The sequence below is a fragment of the Nymphaea colorata genome, chromosome 4 (genome assembly GCF_008831285.2).
Source record: "Nymphaea colorata isolate Beijing-Zhang1983 chromosome 4, ASM883128v2, whole genome shotgun sequence".
In the NCBI taxonomy this organism is placed as follows: domain Eukaryota; kingdom Viridiplantae; phylum Streptophyta; class Magnoliopsida; order Nymphaeales; family Nymphaeaceae; genus Nymphaea; species Nymphaea colorata.
Window position 1 is genome coordinate 15,371,473 of NC_045141.1, and position 21,183 is coordinate 15,392,655.

General features: G+C 38.2%; 2 protein-coding genes across 4 annotated transcripts; one reads left to right on the plus strand and one right to left on the minus strand.

The window, feature by feature from the left end:
• Positions 1–106: 106 nt before the first annotated feature.
• On the plus strand, positions 107–9,120 carry LOC116252304 (uncharacterized). Of its 3 annotated transcripts, XM_031626469.2 has the most exons (8): positions 107–519; positions 5,697–5,805; positions 5,920–6,070; positions 6,532–6,583; positions 6,672–6,818; positions 6,899–7,010; positions 7,966–8,092; positions 8,180–9,120. In XM_031626469.2, exons 1-8 carry the CDS (start codon positions 193–195, stop codon positions 8,625–8,627), a joined length of 1,473 nt encoding a protein of 490 aa, XP_031482329.1. In that variant the 5' UTR covers positions 107–192; the 3' UTR covers positions 8,628–9,120. The 3 variants fall into 3 exon arrangements, 1 of the variants encoding a protein (XP_031482329.1); XR_007573312.1 differs by lacking the exons at positions 5,697–5,805; positions 5,920–6,070; positions 6,532–6,583; ... (2 more) ...; positions 7,966–8,092; positions 8,180–9,120 and adding exons at positions 1,930–3,690; positions 3,781–3,985; positions 4,082–4,654 and having other exon boundaries at positions 406–519; XR_007573311.1 differs by lacking the exons at positions 5,697–5,805; positions 5,920–6,070; positions 6,532–6,583; ... (2 more) ...; positions 7,966–8,092; positions 8,180–9,120 and adding exons at positions 1,930–3,985; positions 4,082–4,654 and having other exon boundaries at positions 406–519.
• A 3,133-nt stretch (positions 9,121–12,253) lies between these two features.
• Positions 12,254–20,086, minus strand: LOC116252744 (uncharacterized). Its single transcript, XM_031627243.2, has 5 exons — positions 19,856–20,086; positions 19,179–19,773; positions 15,813–16,219; positions 13,592–13,690; positions 12,254–12,674 (listed from the first exon to the last, which is right to left on the minus strand). Exons 1-5 carry the CDS (start codon positions 19,969–19,971, stop codon positions 12,464–12,466), a joined length of 1,428 nt encoding a protein of 475 aa, XP_031483103.1. The 5' UTR covers positions 19,972–20,086; the 3' UTR covers positions 12,254–12,463.
• Positions 20,087–21,183: the final 1,097 nt, after the last annotated feature.

Here is a 21,183-nt window from a genome sequence, read left to right on the forward strand (position 1 = left end):
CTCTGCATCGTTACAATTTTACCGATGCAACCGAAGAGAGCTACCTAACTACCTAAACCTGGTTTGCCTATAAAAAATAAAGTAATCTGACGCCGGAAAGAATATAAAACTAAAGCAACCCACCACCCCGCCGGCGGCACGCAGCGGAGTCGTTTTGAATTCGCGGGCCAAGCATGCCACAGCCCACAGTCCATGCGACATCCAGATTTCCACGGTCTAGATGAGGCCGCGGTATATGCGACATCCAAACTTCTATCCGTAGAGGCGTGGCGAAGGAGCGAGCAGCATCTGCTAGAGGACTTGCCCGAGATGCCTGCCACACTGCAGCGCCCCTTCCGGCTGCTCCCCTGCCATCACTCCAGACCCCACCGCAAGTCCATCTCCTGTTTCAGATCGCACCACAATGCATCCCTGCCGAACTGCTCTTCTTCTTCTTCTTCTCAATGCGAACAGGTTCAGAGATATGCTGTTCTAGGTGCGGGCTTTGCCGGTCTCTCCGTGGCATGGCATCTTCTGAAGGTAGTGTCACCAGCTAACCATTGCAGAAGGCTTATGTTCGTGCTTCTTGAATGTTCGTTATTCCTTGTTCTGTTTTATCCTGTTATCAGTATTTGCCGTTATGTATTGTCTGATTATATGGTTTAAACAATTGGGGATTGCTTTTGCTTCTGCGGTTCTGCTCTTTTTTTTTGGTTTTTTAGTTCCTTTTGGTTGGTGGGTGCTGCAAATTTCTATGCTATTCGTTGTCTTTTACTTGGTTGTTGCGTTAATATGTACTCAATGGTAGTGTGTTATCAAAATCGGCATGTTCGGTAGTTTGATACTTTGATTATGGCAATGTGTATGATCGTATGCACGCAGGGAAGTATTGGTCACTTGCTTAGCTAAATGGGTTAAGACGGAATAGGATACTCCATATCCTCAAATGCACCGGCAGGTGCAGCAGGGTTTTCAGATGGTGGCCTTTCTTCCCTAGTGTTGATTTATATCAAGCAGCAAAACCAGGGTATATAGTCCACACAATTTGATGCCCACCATTATTGCCATCCGAGAAATGTTAATAGTTTCACCTTATCCCTGTTCCTGGTATCGTGTCACCCTTGACTCTGATGTTGATTCAAGTGAAACAGACGTATGCCGTACAGTGCATTTTCTGTTGCTTCGTTTTTTTCTAGGAAAACTATCATAGACTAAAAAGATAACTCTAGTATTAGCTCATATCTGGCTTCACTCACTATTGGTTTCTGATGCTGGTATCTGCATCGACATCTTCTCCCTGTTAATAGTCTCACCTTCTCCCTGTTATGGAAGGGAAAAAATGTCCACTCCAATGCTATCAACTTTTATGAGGACCACACCATGGTAAAAGTCACACTGCGGAATGGAAGGGCTGGCCAATGTTGTACGTATCGTACGATACGACCCCGTATCGTCTCGTTTGAAAAAAACGGTACGATACACCCCCCGTATCGTAAAAATGGGGTGTATCTGCCCTGTATCGCACGTATCGTACGATACAGGGCCTGTATCGTACGATACGGCGCGATACACCCCGTATCGTACGATACGGCCTAAAAACGCAAAAGGGGGCTGAGACCTACTTATTCGGCTTCTTTTTCAAATTTTTCTTCCGTTCTTCATTTCTAACGCTTGGATAGTGCCGTGAGGGAGGGCGATCGTTCATTTTCACCATGAAAAACTTGATTTTCATCGTCAAATCGAAGATTAAGTGGTCGATTTGTGCGTGGGTGCTTGATTTTCGTGGGAAGGAAAGGGGTTTTCTTCATTTCAGACATTTCTTCTTCGTAAGGTATGAAATCTCATGTTCTTACCATGTATTCTTAATTTTTTACCGTATAATCGTAGATTGGAAGACTTTGAGTGTTTTTCATTAAGTTTACCATAGGATTTCGTTTTTTTTTTTTGAAGATATGGATCCTACATGGCAATGGTGCGAAAGGGTGAAGGAGAATAACCGTTTGAAACTCAAATGTGGCTTCTGTGGGAATACACTTTCAGGAGGGATTATTAGAATGAAACACCATTTGGCAGGGACCTCTAAAGATGCGTCTCCTTGTGTTGGAGGACCAAACAAACCTTTGCCTCCATTTGTGCGTCAACAATGTTTAGATATGCTTCATGCTTTACGTCAAAAGAGAATACAAAAAGAAATTGAAGATGCACATGTAGGCTATAATGTGCCTTTGGAAGATGAAGAAGAAGAGGAAGAAGCTTATGAATGTGATGATGAAGACGATAGCAGTCTAAGAACAGATTTGGAGACCTCAAGAGGTAGAGATCGTAGAGGAAAAGGGATTATGTATGAAGGAAGTCGATCTGGCATAACGGGAAGGAAGAGGAGAGGCACAACAGATGTTAGGGCCAGGCGTGGTATGCGACCACCTAGTGGTAGAGTTCCTACTGGTAGGTCTAGTGTTGGCTCTATTAAGAGTTTTTTCCCTTCATATACCAGCCCAGGTGGTCAGCCGCAGATTCGTGCTGCTATGACATCTAAAGATATGTTATATCATGCACAAAAACAGGTAGGGAAATGGTTTTATGATGCATGTATTCCATTTAATGCAGCTAATTCTTTTCAATTCCAAGCCATGACAGATGCAATTGCTTCTATAGGCCCTGGATTCAAAATGCCATCATATCATCAGTTGAGGGGCAAAATTCTTCAGGATACAGTCAAAGAAGTGTCTGAGCATTGCAATGAGTTGAAATTATGTTGGAAGGAAACAGGTTGCTCCATTATGTCAGATGGTTGGACTGATACAAGGTCAAGAACACTTGTAAATTTTCTTGTTTATTGCCCTAAAGGTACAATGTTCTTGAAATCTCTTGACTTGTCTGATGTTCCTAAGACTGCTGAGATTTTATTCAATGTTTTTGATAATGTCGTACAAGAAGTTGGACCTGCAAACATTGTACAGTTTATTACAGATAATGCTGCAAATTATAGAGCTGCAGGAGATTTGTTATTTCAAAAGTATAGAACATTTTATTGGAGTCCATGTGTCACTCATTGTGTTAATCTAATGTCAAGAGGTAACAAAATTTATCTATAATCATGCATATGTATTGAGTTTGATGAGAAAATTTACAAAATGAGTTGAATTAATACGACCTGCACAAACTAGATTTGCCACAAATGTATTGACTGTGCAGAGTGTGGTGAAACAAAGAACTCCTTTGAGACAGATGTTTGCTAGTAAAGAATGGGCTGCATATCCACATGCTCATAAAAGAAATGCTTCTTTAGTTGTGGATATTATATTCAATAACGTATTTTGGGAATCATGTGTGAAGCTATTGAAGGTTTGTGTTCCATTAGTTAAGGTTCTCAGGTTGGCTGACAGCGAGGACAGACCTTCCATAGGGTACTTATATGAGGCTATGGACAAAGCAAAAGAGGCAATTCAAGACAACTTAAAGGAAAAGAAAAAGTTATATATGCCCATATGGAAGATTATAGATAAAAGGTGGACTGAACAGCTTCATCAACCTCTTCATGCAGCAACTTATTATCTAAATCCTGCAATTAGATTTTCTCCTACATTTAAGAAGGACAAAGAAGTCATGCATGGTTTGTTAGATTGTATTAATGTGTTAGTGGAAGATTCTACAGAACAAGATGTTGTGCATAATGAGTTGGATCTATATGATAGTTGTTTTCGGAACATGGTAAATACATAAAAATTTTTAATTTACTTTGCATTTGTTACATTTGATTCTTTTAAAACTTTCACATTGATTTGTTATATTTTTGTTTAGATTTGTGGTGGAATAGGTATGGGTTTGATTGTCCAAACCTAGCACGTTTTACAGTCAAAGTCCTCAGTCAGACATGCAGTGCTAGTGGATGCGAAAGGAACTGGAGTGTGTTCCAACATATCCATAGCAAAAAAAGGAATAGGCTCGAACATAAAAGGTTGAATGACCTTGTCTTTGTTCGATATAATATGAGGTTGAAACAAAGGTAATATAGGCATATAGATTAATTAATGTTTACATTTTTTGTACAATATATTTATATGAAATTATATACTAACAAATTTTCTCTTATTTAATGTAGAGAATTAGAAAAATCATTAGCAAGGAAGCACACATCTTAGTTCGATCCTATCAGCTTGGAAAATTTTGACGATCTAGAGCCATGGATTGAAGAAGAACCAGCTACAATATTTGATGATGAAGATCTTGAATGCTTCAACCTTGAAGCTGAAGCAACAGAAGGCTTTGTTGATGAAGGAGAGTCTGCTACTGCTGGTGCTGGTGCTGAATATGTTGGTGAAGATCTTCCAATTCTTGACGATGAAAAAGAAGAAGAAGATGAAGATGAAGATGATGAAGATTATGAATGATGAATCATGAATGAGAGTCAAGTCAAGAGTGCTTTCATTTTATATGTATCAAAAACTTAAGAGTTATGAATCTATGGTTGTTGAACACTTGATTGAATGTTTTATCATTTATGACTTTATCACTTTATGGCTTATGGCCTTATGCTTTGTTGAATGATATTGTATTATTGTTATGAATTTTGATGTTTATGAATGATGAACGCGTAAGTTTATAGCAATAATAAGTCTATCATTATCTCAAACATGTTTTCTATGAACAATTTATTATTTTTAATTTTTTCTGATTTTTTTATGAATTTTCCGAATTTTTTTAATTTTTTTCTGATTTATTAATAATTTTTTAAAAAAATTTACGATACGGTTACGATACGGCGTATCTTAAAGCCCGACCGATACGGCTCACGATACGCGTTTTACAACATTGGGGCTGGCACTTGTTCCTGTCAGCTTTTCTACAAGGGAAGTGAGTTCGGATGTGTTTTTAATAAAGTTGCATGTTCAGACGAGTGGAAAAAGTGAGTTCGGATGTTTTTTAATAAAGTTGCATGTTCAGACGAGTGGAATCTGCTTAAGAAACTAAATGTAGGTACCCGAAGGACTGTATGATCATGACCTTGTTTGTATCTTTCTCCTTTGGGTAATGAAAATTAGTTAATAACTTATAAGTGCTTCAAATTGAATGCTGGAGAAACACAATGGCCTTAAGTTGTAAAAGAAACAAAGGCCTTTTGTTGCTGTCAGATTAGCTTCCTCCATGTCCTCAAAAACATGTCCATTTCTAAAATGAATTTGCAAATGTAAAAAGAAATTATGAACCTAATAAGGCATTCTTTACACCTGCACCTAGTAACCAATGTACTGAATCAAGATTCCCATAACATTCCATTGGAATCAGCAGAGAAACTTCAAGCATGATATAAACTGCACTGTAGATGACCTTGATTCTTAATAGGTCAATGACCGATGTAGAGCAGACGCAAAAATAGCAGCCTGAACTTTTTTGAGATGCTACTAAATGAATAATTTCTTCCAAGCCACACATGCAAATGCAATTTATGTCCACTTTGTGAGTCTTATGAAATAAGCATTATTTGTTGTTGAATTACATACGTAAATATCTGTAGTGTGAATTGATACACTATTGGCATGTTTGAACGGCTTGCTCATGCTATTGGTGAATTTAAACCAGTAGCTTATTCAAATGTTCAATTACTTTATGGTTTATGTACTATAGGATCATGTTTTTGCAAGTTCTAGGTCTTTGTGATGACTTTTCTTTGTGGTGCTTAAGCAACTTAGGAACTAAAAAAATTCTCTGCTATGCAGCTCAGTGCAAGGGATACAGATCTGCATATTGATATCTATGATGAGGTCGGTATTGGAGGTGGTGCTTCTGGGGTTGCAGGAGGGCTTGTGCATCCATACTCCCCTAAAGGTATGAGTTCCTACATTTATCATTGTGATTCCGGAATAAAACTGAAATATTGCTTTGTTCTGTACTATTTCACGAATTATACTTGTTTCAGTTTTCTTTGGTTGTATGTTGCAGTCAAACCTTTGTGGAGAGGAGCTGAATGCTGGGAAGAGGCTATGAAGCTGCTAAGGGTTGCAGAAATTGCAGCGGAATCTCGGACTTCAAGTTGGACCAATGACATTTCTTATGAAACCATTGATTTTAATGGGCCAATCTTCTGGAGAAGGTTTGCCACTTTTTGAAACTGGACATCTAACCAAAGACGCAGCTCTTCTATATTGACCTTGTAGGCATTTTGAATGATCATTTGTTTTTGAATCATCCTATCTGTTTAACAAAATATAGTTCCTTTTCTTTAATTTACTAAAAATGTTACTAAACCATGTTCTTCCTCAAGCTAAGTTGCACAACCATGTCTTCTCTCCACTTTTGGTGTAGTAATCAAAAGATTAATTTGTTTTCCCCCTGCTCTTGGTCTATATAAGTGGTGAAAGGCAAGTGAATATAACCTATCAAAGCAATGTTATCATCGAGTAAAGATTGACTCCATGCACTTAATTTACATGCTAAGAGATTTTTCAAAAATTAGTTGTTTATGTTGTTTCTTATTCTTTTTGGTGCTAAATGTCTTGGTGTGCAGTAATGTGTCGCTGCTTCTAGTTATAGTCATAGTTTCTTCTGTTGCAGGGGAATCATAAGACCTGCAACCAAAATAAAGAGTCTGGATATAATGACCGAGGTAATAATTTTCTTGGTGAATGGTATAGTAGTTTGCTTTGCTGAATCAAGCGATACTAATATTAAAAAAGTTCATTTTAAACTGTTAGAATGCTCGGCACCACCTTCAGAGTTGCAAACTTGAAATTGTAACTAATGATTTTGTCAAGAAGCTGATGCCAGATGTGATTATGCCTTTAAACAAGGCTTTCTACATGCCCCAAGCTGTAAATATCCATCCTATGCGTTATCTTCAGGTGATGTATTTCTCTCAGCCGTTCTTGTTGTGCAAAATTTTAATCTGTGTGACAGTTTTGAACTCATTACATATCCACAGGCACTCTTTTTTGCATGCCAAGACCTCTCAGGAAATTCTGTGGTTTCAGGGAGTCCTTCAAAAGGGATGTGTTTCCATAAGAGACGAATCAAGAATCTCCAAGAGCTTTCAGGTTATTTCCTAGTCGGTTGTATTACCATTCTTCTCTCTTTCTATCGTGGTTGATGTGAATAATATGAGGTTAGTCAGGCCAGCTTCTGTATGTTTTATAGCCATTTTCATTTGTACTAGAGCCAAAACATGTTATGATGCTTGACAACATCAAGTGTTGATTCTCTTCGTACTAAATAAATTCTTTGGCCTAATGTTATAGCTATTCACAGTTTACGTTCTGCCATATGTACTTTGTGCCCATTTTGGAATCATTAGTTTCTTAGCATGGTTTACGGTCCATGAGTACATTATAAGCTGACCTCCTATCTGTAGATAGTTCTAGGTCATTCTTCCCCCTTGATGGCATGCCAGCTATCCTCTTCTTCCCCATTCTATTTCTTCTTGATTCTCCTTCCCCTTTTCTCTCACTACTGTCGTAGGTGTTCCTTTACTAGTGTTAGAACAAGTGATGTCTCTGAGTGCCTGCTGGCTGCTGCTACTAACCAATACTATGAAAACCTGAACAAACTCCACTTGGCCCATATTGTTGTTGCTAGCATTTTAGGAGCTAAAAAAAAAGGATTAGCATTGTTTTCTTTCTAAACTTTGCTGTGTGGCTCATTCCTCTTCTTTTTGCTTCTTTCTTACATGAAATAGACTCTTTCCTTTGTGCTCCCTGGATTTGCTGGAAACCTTTTCTTTGATTCTATAGTAACAAGGTATAGATTTTCAGTAAGGAACAACACAAAAATGGTAATGAGATCATGCAAGTTAGAAGTGAGTCGAACGGGATTCCTGCAAAAGATAACAATTTGCTTCTTCCTCTTTCGTGCTTTTGTTTCTTCCTTTGTTCTTCCTCCCTGCTTGCCTTTTGCTCTCTCTCTCTCTCTCTCTCTCATGCATATGCACATTTACACTTGCAGAGCACTTCTTTCAATACATTCATAGAACTGATAGCTGTGTTGCTTCTGCAGATGCATATACTGCGGTTATAATATGTCTTGGTGCAAAATCAGGTCTCTTGCCAGAGTTATCAGGAAAGCTCCCTCTGAGAATGTGCAGAGGCATTGTCATGAATATGCAGTTGCCTCATGAGTTTAAGTAAGATGCTACTAGAATTTTTTTCAGGTTCAGCAGAAAATGGAAGGACTGGAATTATTAACTTCTTGTGCTATCTATTTCTCATAGGGAAGGATATACGGAGAACACCCCTTCAATATTATCAGATGCATGGCTTGCAATCCAAGGGCCAAGGGATTTGATTATTGGTTCAACATGGGATTGGAGTTCGGCAGACTACTCATCAGCTGTTTCGGGAGAAGAAGCATCCTCTGCACTTCAGGATCTTATACCAAAGGCTTCAGCTGTATTGCCTAATATCAGCGAGTGGGTCTTCAGAAATGCAAAAGGGGGCATGAGAGCCATGCCACCCTTGACTGGGCTCGGATCACTGCCTCTCTTGGGTTGCCTGAATGATCTCGTAGGAGGGAGTCCAAAGTGCAGATACTGGTTTGTAGGGGGATTAGGTGCTAGAGGACTGCTTTACCATGCTTGGCTTGGAAAATTAATGGCCAAAGCTGTGCTCTCGTGTGATGAAAATCAGTTGCCTCCTGAATTAACTGCATGGAAAAGGTGATAAATCTCTGAGTTCTCAAATGCTTCTTCTGATAGACAAGTGCCAAACTTACTGTAATAGCAAAACAGTGGCAACAAAAATGCTCAACCCGCGCATCTGATAGGATACATCTAACCTGAGGTATTTTCATCCGCATGGTTTGTGTGGCGCCTGAAGGAGCGTGCAGTTTGCTACTTTCACAACGAAGCCAGCAGCATGACCAGGACGGCCATTTGAGAAGATTCATCGACGTGCATGCCAGACTGATAGTCAAGCACTTCGTAAAAACTCAGCCAGATGTTTGAATGAGAGAGAGAGAGAGAGGAGCACCATTATTCGATCGGAGGATTGGAAAACACCATCATTGTTGTGCTGATGTAGAGGCTGCAAAATGCTCGTGCCTGTGTAATGATGTCAAAAAGCAATGGTGGTCATGTTAACCATGACTCCATATACCAGATGCTCATAGACGTCTTTTTTTGACCTTTAAAACTTCGTTTTGCTGGTTTCTTCATATTTAATTTTCGGAGATAGGCCAAATGGAATGACTAGGGCCTTTATGGAACTATTCCAGCAGAGCTGCACGTCTAGAGGTGTTCATGTCAAACCAGTGTCTATTAAACCATATGACCTCTACATCCTGAATACTTGATGTAGAGAATGCTAGTCAGGTCATTGACCAACATCTCACCTGCTAATTGCAATTGTGACATCTATGAACATCTAGAGCCAAGCAAAATGCACTTAAACATTAATTTAAATCTCAAAATGGAAAATGTTGAATCAGTTGTTCCACAGACTAGCCGGGACAAATTCAAAATTGTTGGAATGCCAACTTCTTGCTAAATCCCCAGAACCAGGAAAGGAAATTCTTTAGCAAATAGAAGAAGGCTATTCCAACAAGAAACTTTACCGCCATCCTTAAATGAATATACGAGCGTAAGTTCTCTCTCATTGCTAAAGAATGCTTTAAATGACCGACAGAAGGTTTACACTTCTCTAATAACTCAGCAGTCCGTGTACACTCCCTTCCAATCGCAGCACAGTAATATCTTGTGAGTATCATGCATAATTATGGCCAATTAAGCAAATTATATCAATTCAAAATTATACTGGTAGTTCAATTCAACATCATAGTCGACGGCTTCCTCAATTCATAGTCCCGCAGATAGGTAACCGAAATATTGAGATGTTCAGAAGAACAACATCGAATCAGTCTTCAACTGCAGCAGAACAGCATCATAGGAGAAATCCACTGCCTGCTCCATGTAACCAATGGAAAAACATGAAGCATCCCTTCCCCATATACCTCTATGACAGATAGTGAAATCGAAGCATGTAAGACATGAAAGCGAAACCAGCCAATGACAGAACCGAAGGCACAGGGTAAAATTTAGTGCAATCAAAGTATGAAAGTTGAATACGGTAGGAGGGAGATGAGGAAATGCAAGATCTTTGTTCAAAGATCTAAGATGCGCTCATGCTCTATTGGCCTTTTTCTTACATAATGTTATTAAAATCGGTTTCCGAATCAAATTGTTAGGCTAGAGAATTCAGTGAATCGGCTGAAACAAATCGGAATTGAAGTCACTTGTAAATCGGATTCATTAAAGCCATAATTTCAAATACACAACAGAAAGAAGGAAAAAGAGAAAATTGCAGGAAAATTCAAGAAAATATACAAACAACTGAAAACAGACATTTGAAGTTCAGTAAGTGAAAAAAAGGTTTTTAATAAATCGACATACGCCAGGCGCCCGCAACCCGCTTGAAGAAACTTTAAACATAAAAAGCTAAGTGGAAATATGAAGCTTCAATGGCCGATTCACAGTGCATCAGCCAATTTTTGAACACTCTCCCAGCATGAGAATTACTGAATTGCTGCCGTTTCGTTCGTGTTGGCCGATCAGGCTGAACTTAACAGCACTGACTTTTTCCGATGGAGTTACAATTTGGAGCTGCATGTGTCTTTGACAATTATTGCACAAATGATGAACTCAATCAGCAATAACTACAATAATAAAAAATATAGTGAATATTTTGATACTTGTTATTTGCTATTATATTTTGAAATAAAACGAGATAAAACCAAAGAACGTGGCAGCCTGAGGACTTCGTATACTTCGAAAACGTTGCTTTTTTCACAATATAAATAGTTGAAACCATTTTGTTGGAACTTTCATGCTAATCATTCCCTTATTTCCCCTTCTACATATTTTACTGCTTTCTATCAGCAGTAACGGTGGAGGAAAACATAACAAGTCGTAAGTTAATATTGCAAATCTTTGAAACAGAGTAATCGATTCTAATGGTTCATACCTGAAGAAGAAATTCTACCCCGAAAGTCTCACCAATATGACTAATACATTTTAATTTCCCAGAATCAGTACCCGGCAACAACCCACCTAGATTCTGACTTCTGAGAGATGCATTAGTTACCGAAGCGAATAAACTGACCAATCAACTGCGCTCTTTATAACAAGGCAAGAGCAGGTTTCCTCGAAGAAAGGCTGAGCACTTGACAGTTGACTCGTGAAAAAGTGGCCTGCAAGATCCGTGCGCAATTGCCCCTACTGATATTTTCACGAAATATTACAAAAATTTCTTGCTAGACCGTGACTCAGGCAACTGGATCAACCAGGAAGAGTGACGACTGAATGGCGTGAAGTCTGGCTGCCCCATGTATTAAAACAACTTTCGGGAACGATTGGCTGGAAAAGTTGGCAATGAAAGTAGAAAAGCAACAATTGAGCACCTCCAAATTTGGAAAGTAAAGCCACCAAAAAATTAAACGAGAAATTATAAAAAAGCGCTTAAAATTTAACCTTGTGTAAGTTTATAGGCAATTTTCTAACACCCATTTTTGTTTACAACCTTTAGATTAAGTATATTAATGAATCTTTAATTACCCATAAATAAGTGGAACATTTGGGCCTCTCTCTCTCTCTCTTCGGAATGCTTTACTGTTGTTCCCATGCAACGGAAACAGTGGTGATCAGTGATCATCTCATAAGTAAACAGCGCATATGAGAGAGTGTGGCTCTGGCTCTTAATTACGTCAGCGTATTCCCTCTACCACGATCTTTTTGGGTATGCTGCAGTTATGGCACTTTTCTTTTCTTGAAGTTTTGGGTCAACTCATTTTCCAACACGATGGTGAAATCAATCTCATGTTCATGGGCACCAAGAATTCATCTGTTCCAAGCAAGAACTGGAAAGCTCAACTGAAAACAGGAGCTGCCAAACAATAAAGAGCATAAAAGCTAAGCTTCAATGCTTTAGTTTTAAACACCCATTTGAGAATTATTTTACTGACAGAGTTTTAAGTAAATTCTATAACATTAATTTGGGTACGTCTTTGCATTTTTTTAAAAATAAAATTTGTTACCTTGAGCCGGTTATCAGGTAGTTTTCTGTTTTTAAGTAATAACGGTTAAATAACTTGAACTAAATAAGGGATGAATAAGAAGTAAATATCAGCCTGCACCCAACGAGAAATAAATATCAGCCTGAACCATATGCGCCACAGTACAGATGCTGCAGCTTTTTTCGGTGTGTCGGCGAGACATGGACCAGTAGTCTCAAGTTCAGCAATTTAAGGAGCCTAAACCAAGAGCTTCATCAGAAAGCATGGCCTGATCGAGAGATACCATTCCAGAATTCACTAGACGGCCATAATATCATTTATACACTTGCTCAGAAACCATTGGAGGATTACCTGCAGTAGTTTACAGTTTACACAGCTTCAGCTAGACCTAACATCAAAGAAAGCCTATGAGCTAACACATGCTTACTAACTCACTACCCGCACTCATTCAATGACAGAATGATGGTTAAGTAGCAGCGTGGTGGCTTTCTTAACCAGTCGTCCACAGATACACCTGACCTCCACCGGTGCCACCTGCTAGGCTTCCTGGGAGATGGGGATGTGCAGCAAAACGGCATGGAATAGCAGTCATCAAGGAGCTCTCCAAGGTCGTTGTGGTTCTGGAACTTGTGGAGATGACATCTACTGCCCGCTTTGTGTTACCAATGAAAAGGTATGAATCATCCCATCCCCAGATGGCTCTGTCCCAAAAAAAGATGTAAAGACATGGAAAAGGAACCAAATGACAGAAAATCAAGGCACAAAGCATTGAACATAAGATGCAAAAGGAAACTGGTTGGACACAGGTCCACCTGCAAAATCACTCTAGAATACTAAGATGGAATTAAGCATGCGATCCTCTGGCCTTACACAGTGCTGATTTTGGTCTTTGTCTTACAGCTTACAGAAACATTTATTCGTCGTTTAACGTCAGCAGAGGCGCATTCGATATTGTTCAAGCAAAAGCAAAATAAGAGCACGAGGCAGACAGAATCAGCACCACCTTCAAACGTGATTGCAATTGTCACAAATATTGTTGACATTTCTTTGACTTTTCCTGTATCATTGGCCATCAAAATGTTGGTTCATAGTTTCGCTTATTCTTAAAAGCAGAAGCAAACTAAAGTTCATGATAATTTCAAGAGATTGTTTCACATCATAATTGATAAAAAAATTTTAATCAAGAGATTTTTTTACATCATTAATTGCTAAAAATATTTTTGAATTCTTATGAAAATAGTGTTCCTAGCTACACTTTCTTCATCATCCTTTTGCATTTTTATACTGATATCTGAAGATATCAAACGATATTTTTTTTGCATTAGCCAGAATTGATATTTCATCGCATGATTACCCCAAAAGATCATGACACAATCAAGGATTAGACGACTGTGGAAGGCTGCAGGCTGTCTTGGATGAAATCAGTGGCTATCAGCAAACACACTGCATTGAATGCAAAAGAATGCAAAATAAAAAACTAGCAAAAGCTGGCTCTTCACCAAGCCACAAAACCTGGTGAAATACCTTTCCAACAGAAAAATCCACTGTTCCCAGCAGCGAAACTAAGTGTCAAGACTGAAAGTATCTGAAGCAGATCAACCAATTCTATGGTTCATACCTGAAGGAGGAAATCCATCTGCTTGTCTGATTGTTATGGTGAACATATTTTAATTCCCGAGCATCAGTGCCTCGCAACAATCCCACTCGATTGTCATAGCTGCATCCAATAATTCAAACAGATCATCATGAAAAGACCATTTTATCCTACACTTATGGTTAAAGATGTAAAAGAAAAAAGGATGAAAACATATATTTCAAGAAGAAAGCAGAGCTTGCACACTCATGAACCGACCAAGAACAAAATTGCCAGATCAAATCTTCCCCTAATCACCATGATTTTTGGCACTCGCAAATTCATGTCGCCTACATTGCAGGCTTGACACAAAAAATCCAAGAAAGGGCTCAGATACTGGGTGAAATGCCAACCTTGGACCTGAAGTATGGCACGTAAATTTCCCACCCTCTCTAGTCAGTCATACAGTTACAGAAAAGTTGTTCCCTCCATTAACGAAATTCACATTCATTTTTTGAATTAGATTTTTCCAAACATGCCATTTTTTAACCATAAAAATATCCATTCTTGGGTCTAACCATTAGGTGGACCCATGAGTTAAAATTCAAGTGAAAAGATAATCCTAGCTTTATTTTGAATACTATATATGTATGTTCAATGTACCATAGTCACCAACATGCAATTTCTTTGCAAGATCTTCTATACAATTTTTTTCAAATTGTCGTTTTCCTCTGAAAAGTATTGGGAAAATTTTGGAATTTTAGAACTTGAAAATATAATAAAAAAACAGTTATTGGGCAATAGGTTTTCAAGTAATTTTCTTGCAAAAAGATAAAAAAAAAGAAAACTTTTTTTTTGAAAAACGTGAAGAACAAAATGGAAAAATCACTGCTTAAAATATAAAAAATAAACTTTTGAAAGTTCAAAAAGTTATCAAAAGTATGTGGGATTTACTGTGAGGAATGAGGATATTGTTCTATTTTGTTTTTGATAACATTTTGAAAATGCCAAAATATTTTGCCAATAATATCAGCTGGCTTCAAAATGGCCACATATCAGGATATTATAAGAGCATCACAGATTTGTGGTCATGGTATGTAACACTATGTATGGCTGTGTAACCATGTATATGTATCATATAACGTCTTGGAGTTTTAAACGGCGAGGTTTTTTTCGGGTATAATACGGCGGTTTGAAAAATACAGAAAAAAAGGGGAAAAAATGTTCTTTTAAATAAAAAACTAAAAATGGAGAAAAATAAAATAAGTGAGAAAATAATAGCATAAACATCAAAAGATAAATAGATTGCAACAAATAAAAAATAGAAAATGAAAAAAAAATTGTTTGGCATTAAAAAAATGAAAAAAACTAGTTTTTTCGTTTTTTGCATTTTTTTTAGTTTTAAAGGGCATTTCATTTTCTCGCATTTTTTCATGTTTTTTCGAAAACAACACGTTTTTTGTGACTACGATATGTATGCATGTATATATATGTGTGTACAGTATTCGGGCGACAAATTCGCGGAATGGAACATGTAGAGAAGGACCATTCTTGCTGAACAATAGAGAGGGACACCAGCATTGCCAGGAACCCATTTGACAATACCTAAAGGAGGGAAAAAGCTACTAACTCATAATAAAAGAGAGATTTTTATGAAACAGCAGGGTTCGAGCCATCTCTTCTGAACCTTATGTGCAGGTGCATTATTTTGACTTCACTTGATAAACTTACACATTCAACTTAAGTTCAATTTATATGTACAAAATGTGAAGCTATAAATATCTCAAGCTAATTGTCTGGGACTCGGAGTCATGGCCTAGGCAACTGGATCAGATATTGTGGCTAGTAGATGTACAGAATCTGCCTGTTATCAAACAATTTTACTCATATAAATTGCTTCTCGACCTTCATTAACAATGACTAGGTTATGAATGGAGTGACAAAAAAAGGAAGAAGTACAAAAGCAAATAATCTTAAAGGATTAACAGCAAGCAACAACTCCATCACGAAACAACTAAAAATTTTAAGCATGGTGAACATTAAGGAAGAAACATCATCATTACACAAGTAGATATTTGAAACTTAAATAGAAAAAAATGACCAAATATATGCAAATAAAAAATCCAAATTTACAGAGATTTTTTTTTTCTAAAATGTCACAGATTAAGAGATAAGAAAACTTCAATAAATACAACCAGATCAATAGACCTGCAATCTGGAAGACACGAAAATTTTTCAAAATGAATCCTAAGATCAGATGCAAAACCTTGTGGTTGCTAGATGGCTTCCAGTTGGTGAGAAATAGGCTGAATGGATTGCCCGTTCATGACGTACAGTAGTTATACACCTTGACCGGCTTTGCTTGATATTCCTTAAATCCCAAATGCAGGCAGTCCCATCTGATGAGCTTGTCAACATTAAGTTGGTGCTGCTCGGATGAAAGTCAATGGAGTTGATCCTACTCTCATGCAAATGGCAAGAGGTTGTGATCTTCCCTGATTTATTATCCCAAATCTTCAATTCACCTGAACCTTCCGCAAAGTATAACAATTTATTCTCATTAGGACATTGTGCAAGAGAAAAAATTGCCTCAGAAGTAGAGTAAACCATATGAAAGGTCTCTTCTTCAATGTCCATCATACGAATAAAGCCATCATAACCACTGGTAAACACCTGCAATTTGAATCATAAAATAATCAAAGCCATGTAAAGAAGACAAAGGAAACAGGGAGACAGCCCTGAAGCATTCAGCATCATGAACAGTGATACAACTTAAATGCTGATTTATCCTTGAGAATGCTTCAATCTAGCATATTGAAAGGCATGAAGATGGGTGAGAGGAGACAGATTTTCCTAGTAGCAACAATTGGCAGCAGTGTAAGACTGCAAGCAGCGGCTGGTAGGGTCAGATATAGTCAGCTGCTTGATTGTGCATAGCTATGCCTGATTTTAAGGTTATTGGAAAGGAACAACATCATTGCAAATTATACTTCTTTGCCCTTTCCAGTTGCTTCTTTTCTGACCTAGTGCAGGATGGTCAAGTGTGTTCCAGATGAGATTCACTTTGCCCTTTCCTGTTGTTCTTTTTCAGCAATAGGCAAACCGAACCAAGCAGTCACATTATGCTTGACCAAAACGGAGTGATTCAGATTGATAGAGGTTCACAAGTACAATGTCTATTTGAATAATTAAATCATGAATTTTGTGGTTTTTGCAGTACCTATGGGTAGTATATGACTTTTCCCAAACCAATTTTTGCTCCCAGTGAAAGTTTAAATTTTTCCTTAGGATACTCATGCTGAATCAAACCATATTATGTGGGCAAAATAGAGAGCAAATTAGTCACATGCATGATGAAAGATTATGAGCAGATCAGAAATATATGTCACTGACGTCCTCATCTTTGTGATGTTCAAATGTGCCCTATGTGATTTCTGTAGTCAAGAAAGTGCATAAAATATAGAAATTCTAGTCATAGTCAGATCAGATGTGACATTTACATTAGAGGAGAGTTGTCCACGTAGGAATAGTCTCAAATTATGTGTTGCAAGTATTCAAATATAGCTTTTTTCTAAGAAGAATGAAATATCTCATTCCAATGTTTGCTTCTTGAAGAATTTATTCTTGGGCAACCAGCATGATGATTGACGAGTAGCTTTCAGATCACCATGTGTCCAGTCACCATATAAATAAAAGACTATCTGGTGGCTCAAATTACCTATTCTTGGATCCATACAATTAGTTTTCCTCTACAGTCTTTTTCCCCTAATATTTAATTTATGTGTACCTTCGCCAAGTAGCTGCACTGTTGCACAGCCTTCTTTCCTAATCATTTTGTATTTAGGACCTTAGTGAGGTCCAAGGACAGGAGGGACCTTTATGCAGATTCCAAGACAAACGAGATTCTATCCTTTGTTATTCCTCATAATCTCATGCCTTGGTGTCAGCATCTTCTCTAGTTAAAGAAAACTGTTGCGTATGGTCCTTGCCACATTCCACGTATGTGCTTGCCGAGTGCAGATGAAGAAGTAGGAGAAGATTCGCAGCCAAGTATTGATTGAATGACAATAGTTGAGCAAGGGAAAAGAGGAGAGAGGGAAAATGGAGATATTTGACCAGGATCCCATTTAAGTGTTGCAGCAGTTTATAGACTGAAGTCCCTGGTGCCACTTACATCTTAAAAGCTGATCACAACCACACAGGACAGCAATAGTCACAACGTTACTCTTCCCTTGGCACAAACAGGCACATAAAGTTCTCTCCAAATGACTCACCAGAGGGAAATTTTCTTTCATCCTTCCTCGTTTGAGATAGAGTTTTGTTTTAGTTTCATCTTCTCATTTCCTTCCAGTCAGTGGTAGATAACATCACAAGAAGACGTACATATTAAAGTTAGTATTATGAAAATGTTTCCTGTGTGCAAGTGCTACGTTACCTGTTAAATGATTTAAAGCATTCATCAAAATTCCTTTGGTACAACTTCAAGTAGAATCTATGAGCTTCTAGGAGATTCAAAAGTGTTCGAAGCAAATTATAATAAATGATCGTTCAGATCTAAATCTGATGGCCTGGACTGCCAAAGTTTGTCGCTTAATCAGGTGACCTCATTCATAGTTGACCTTGTCAAATATTCCTGGCTCCGTTTCCTGAGGACTCGCATTCACATTTTATCACGCCAACAGGCATCCAAGTGTCCCTCAGAAGCATCTGCCAAGTGATGTCTTATCAATGCAACAAAATGTTAATGGCATTCACAAAGTAGGACGGTTTTCATAATGTCATTTGTAGAGGGCAGGCAATAGGCATAATTCCACAAAATACTACATGCCAAAATCTCGTTAGTGTTTTAAAATCATGTTTTGCAAATTCAAATAAATTTTTTTTGTGAAGTTTTTCTTCGTACCTGCATACATGTCTGTATTACAATTTTAAAAATTGTATTCTCTTAAATTACGACCCATTCTCCTCTCGCACAACCAAAAAACAAAACAAAAGGGCAAGGAACTGTGTTCCCAGAAAGGTTCGATGTAGGTCTGACATTAGTTGACTACCTTGATCAATACCAACTTTGGCCTAACATGATAATACATTTATCTCCCTCGTTTTTTATTTTTCACCAGGATTTAGACAACCATTCCTACAAATAAGTTGGAGTTGAGACAATAAGCTAAAGACAGTGACTGTAAATATCAAATAATTACTAAAGGTTGTTGCAACTCCCGAGCAGCAGGACCAACCAGATAGAAAGGGAAAATAAAGGGCATAATAAGAGCTGGCAAGTCGTCCGATACCTGAAGTGTTGGGATAAACAAAAATAGAAATGCTAAGTTCACCAAATGAATAATGGATCTACTAACTCTAACTGTGACTCGAAACCTAAACTACTAGCAAATTTTGTGAAAATGGTAGCCAACGTCTTGAAACTAACTTGAAGCCCGTTTCAAAAGCCATGCAAATAGAATAATTCACCGACCATCAAGCTAACAGTACTGGATCTGGTAAAACCAACAATCCAGAAATACCAAATCTGTTCACAAACTGCAGAGGAGTCCACTTAAGTAACCATTAGCTTGCACAAAATAAGCATCGTGGTTGAATGAAGGGACAAGTACCTAAGAACAGGAGTGATTACCTTCGACAAAGCAAACGGCTGAACTGTAATCCCTGAGACAGGAGCTGAGTGCGGGCAATAAATGTAAACCCCATCGCCGCCCTCCTTTTCGTCGCCATAATCAACATCCCAGAACCCAACATGACCATACTTATCACCGGCCACGACCACGGTTCGTTGATCCGTCGGAAAGAACTTCACGGTCAGAATCCTACCACTTACGACCCTTGCTATGTTCTCCTCTTTCAACCGCAACTTCTCCACCTTGAAAGAAGAATCCACCAAATCCCTCGGTTCCCCGCGACCGCGGAATCGACCCAGAGGGGTAGTCTCGCAGATATCGAGGACAGTTTTCTTGAACTCCCCCTCGTCAGATTTGCCTTCGTAAACTTCCTTTGTGGAGAAAGGCGTTTCGCGCTTGTAGGGAGGAGGAGTCGGAGAAGAAGGGAAAGATGGTTGGTGCCGGTCGGGCGTGGGCAGGTCGTCGTCGAGGCCTTTAGAGAGGACGGCATCGGGGGCAATTCCTCTAGCCCGAAGAGATCTTCTGATAACGACCGGAGCATTCTCCTTCTTGGGTTTTTTGCTAGGAGACGCCTTGTACCCTTTCACCTCCTTCCTGATCACGAATGAAACGGATGACAACCACAGAGATAGAGTGTGGGGGGAGGGAATAGAAAGAGATGGGGTATACGATATACCGCTTCTGAAGGTTAAGGCGCAGTTCATCGACATTGAGGTTGAGAGAGGCAAGTTTCTCTTGGTTGCGCTTGATGTTCTCTAGCCTCGTCTTCTCATAATCTGTGAGGGACGCCATTGATCGCTCTGAGATCAGGTGGTGAGAGAGAGAGGAAGGCGATGAGGATGGGAGAGGACGCACCGCCAAGCTCCTTCCCACTCCCTCGTCGCGCTTCTACGGCCCTCCGATGATGTTACCGCCAAATAGCTTCTCGACGCTTCAACAATTTTAGCGGGAAAAAACAAGGGGCGGTTGGGGATGTAAACGGTTCGGGCCGGGTCAGAGGTAACCGTTTACTAGATCCGACTTAATCAGATTCCTCTAATGGGAATTCATAGTGGGACTCAAACTTGGAATTAAATTTTTTTAAAATCAAATCTGGATCGAACGGGTTTATCATCCGAAAAGTCATATGAAATTGGATTGGACCCTTTATCAGATCTCGAATTTGGTCACTTAAACCGTGTGCATTTATAAATAATGAGGTCCCGTTTCCATCTTGGATCTACTGAATGGATCCAGTTTAGGTTTTTTTGGGTCCAATTCAGATCTACTGCAAAATTATTTATCCCAACTCTTGATTTGTTGATCATAAAAACACAAATTATGAATCCCTGGCTTTGAGTTTGTGTCATTTTTAATAAATAAATAAATTAAGTATATGAATCGAGGTAATTTTGATGACTCGGAGTTCTATCTTTTTTTACACATGAGAAATTTGAACAACTGTTGTAAGTTTGTTTTTACTTCTTATACTTCAAATGTATAGAAATCAAATTTGATTTTTCACCAAGGTGTGATTTTCTTTGCCACCTTTTTAAGGATAAGGATAGTCATCCAAGTTTATCATCTACAATTTTTTCGTTGAACAGGAAGAGTTTTTATCATCATCCACAATTGTCAGCCAATGCTTTATTGACGTCACTCATAAATCTATAGCAAATAATTGATAAGTTATAATATAATTAAAATAGTTACTAATATACACCTTACATTATTTTGAAACATCCAAGAAACTTGTTTTTTTTTTTTTTACAACTCGAGTAGATACCTAGTTTGCACTACCATCTAAATTTGGTTATAGACATATATAAATTCAATATAATTTTGATACGTTTTATAATTAAATATATAATTTGAAGACAAAAAATAAATATTTTTAGAACCATGACTAACTCTTCGTTATATACAATGCAAAGCATGTTTCACTATTTTACGTTATAGATTTTAAAATAAGAAACTTCGCTACGACATTTGCACCATTTTTACAAGATCCCAACTTGAAAAACA

Coding starts and splice junctions, on each gene's coding strand:
- LOC116252744 (XM_031627243.2), bottom strand. CDS start 19,971: ATGGCGTCCCTCACAGATTATGAGAAGACGAGGCTAGAGAACATCAAG. Junction 19,774..19,855: donor CGCCTTAACCTTCAGAAGCG/GTATATCGTATA, acceptor ATTCGTGATCAG/GAAGGAGGTGAAAGGGTACA. Junction 13,691..15,812: donor AGCCATCTAGCAACCACAAG/GTTTTGCATCTG, acceptor TATTGGATGCAG/CTATGACAATCGAGTGGGAT.
- LOC116252304 (XM_031626469.2), top strand. CDS start 193: ATGCGACATCCAGATTTCCACGGTCTAGATGAGGCCGCGGTATATGCG. Junction 520..5,696: donor TGGCATGGCATCTTCTGAAG/GTAGTGTCACCA, acceptor TCTGCTATGCAG/CTCAGTGCAAGGGATACAGA. Junction 7,011..7,965: donor GAATCTCCAAGAGCTTTCAG/GTTATTTCCTAG, acceptor TTGCTTCTGCAG/ATGCATATACTGCGGTTATA.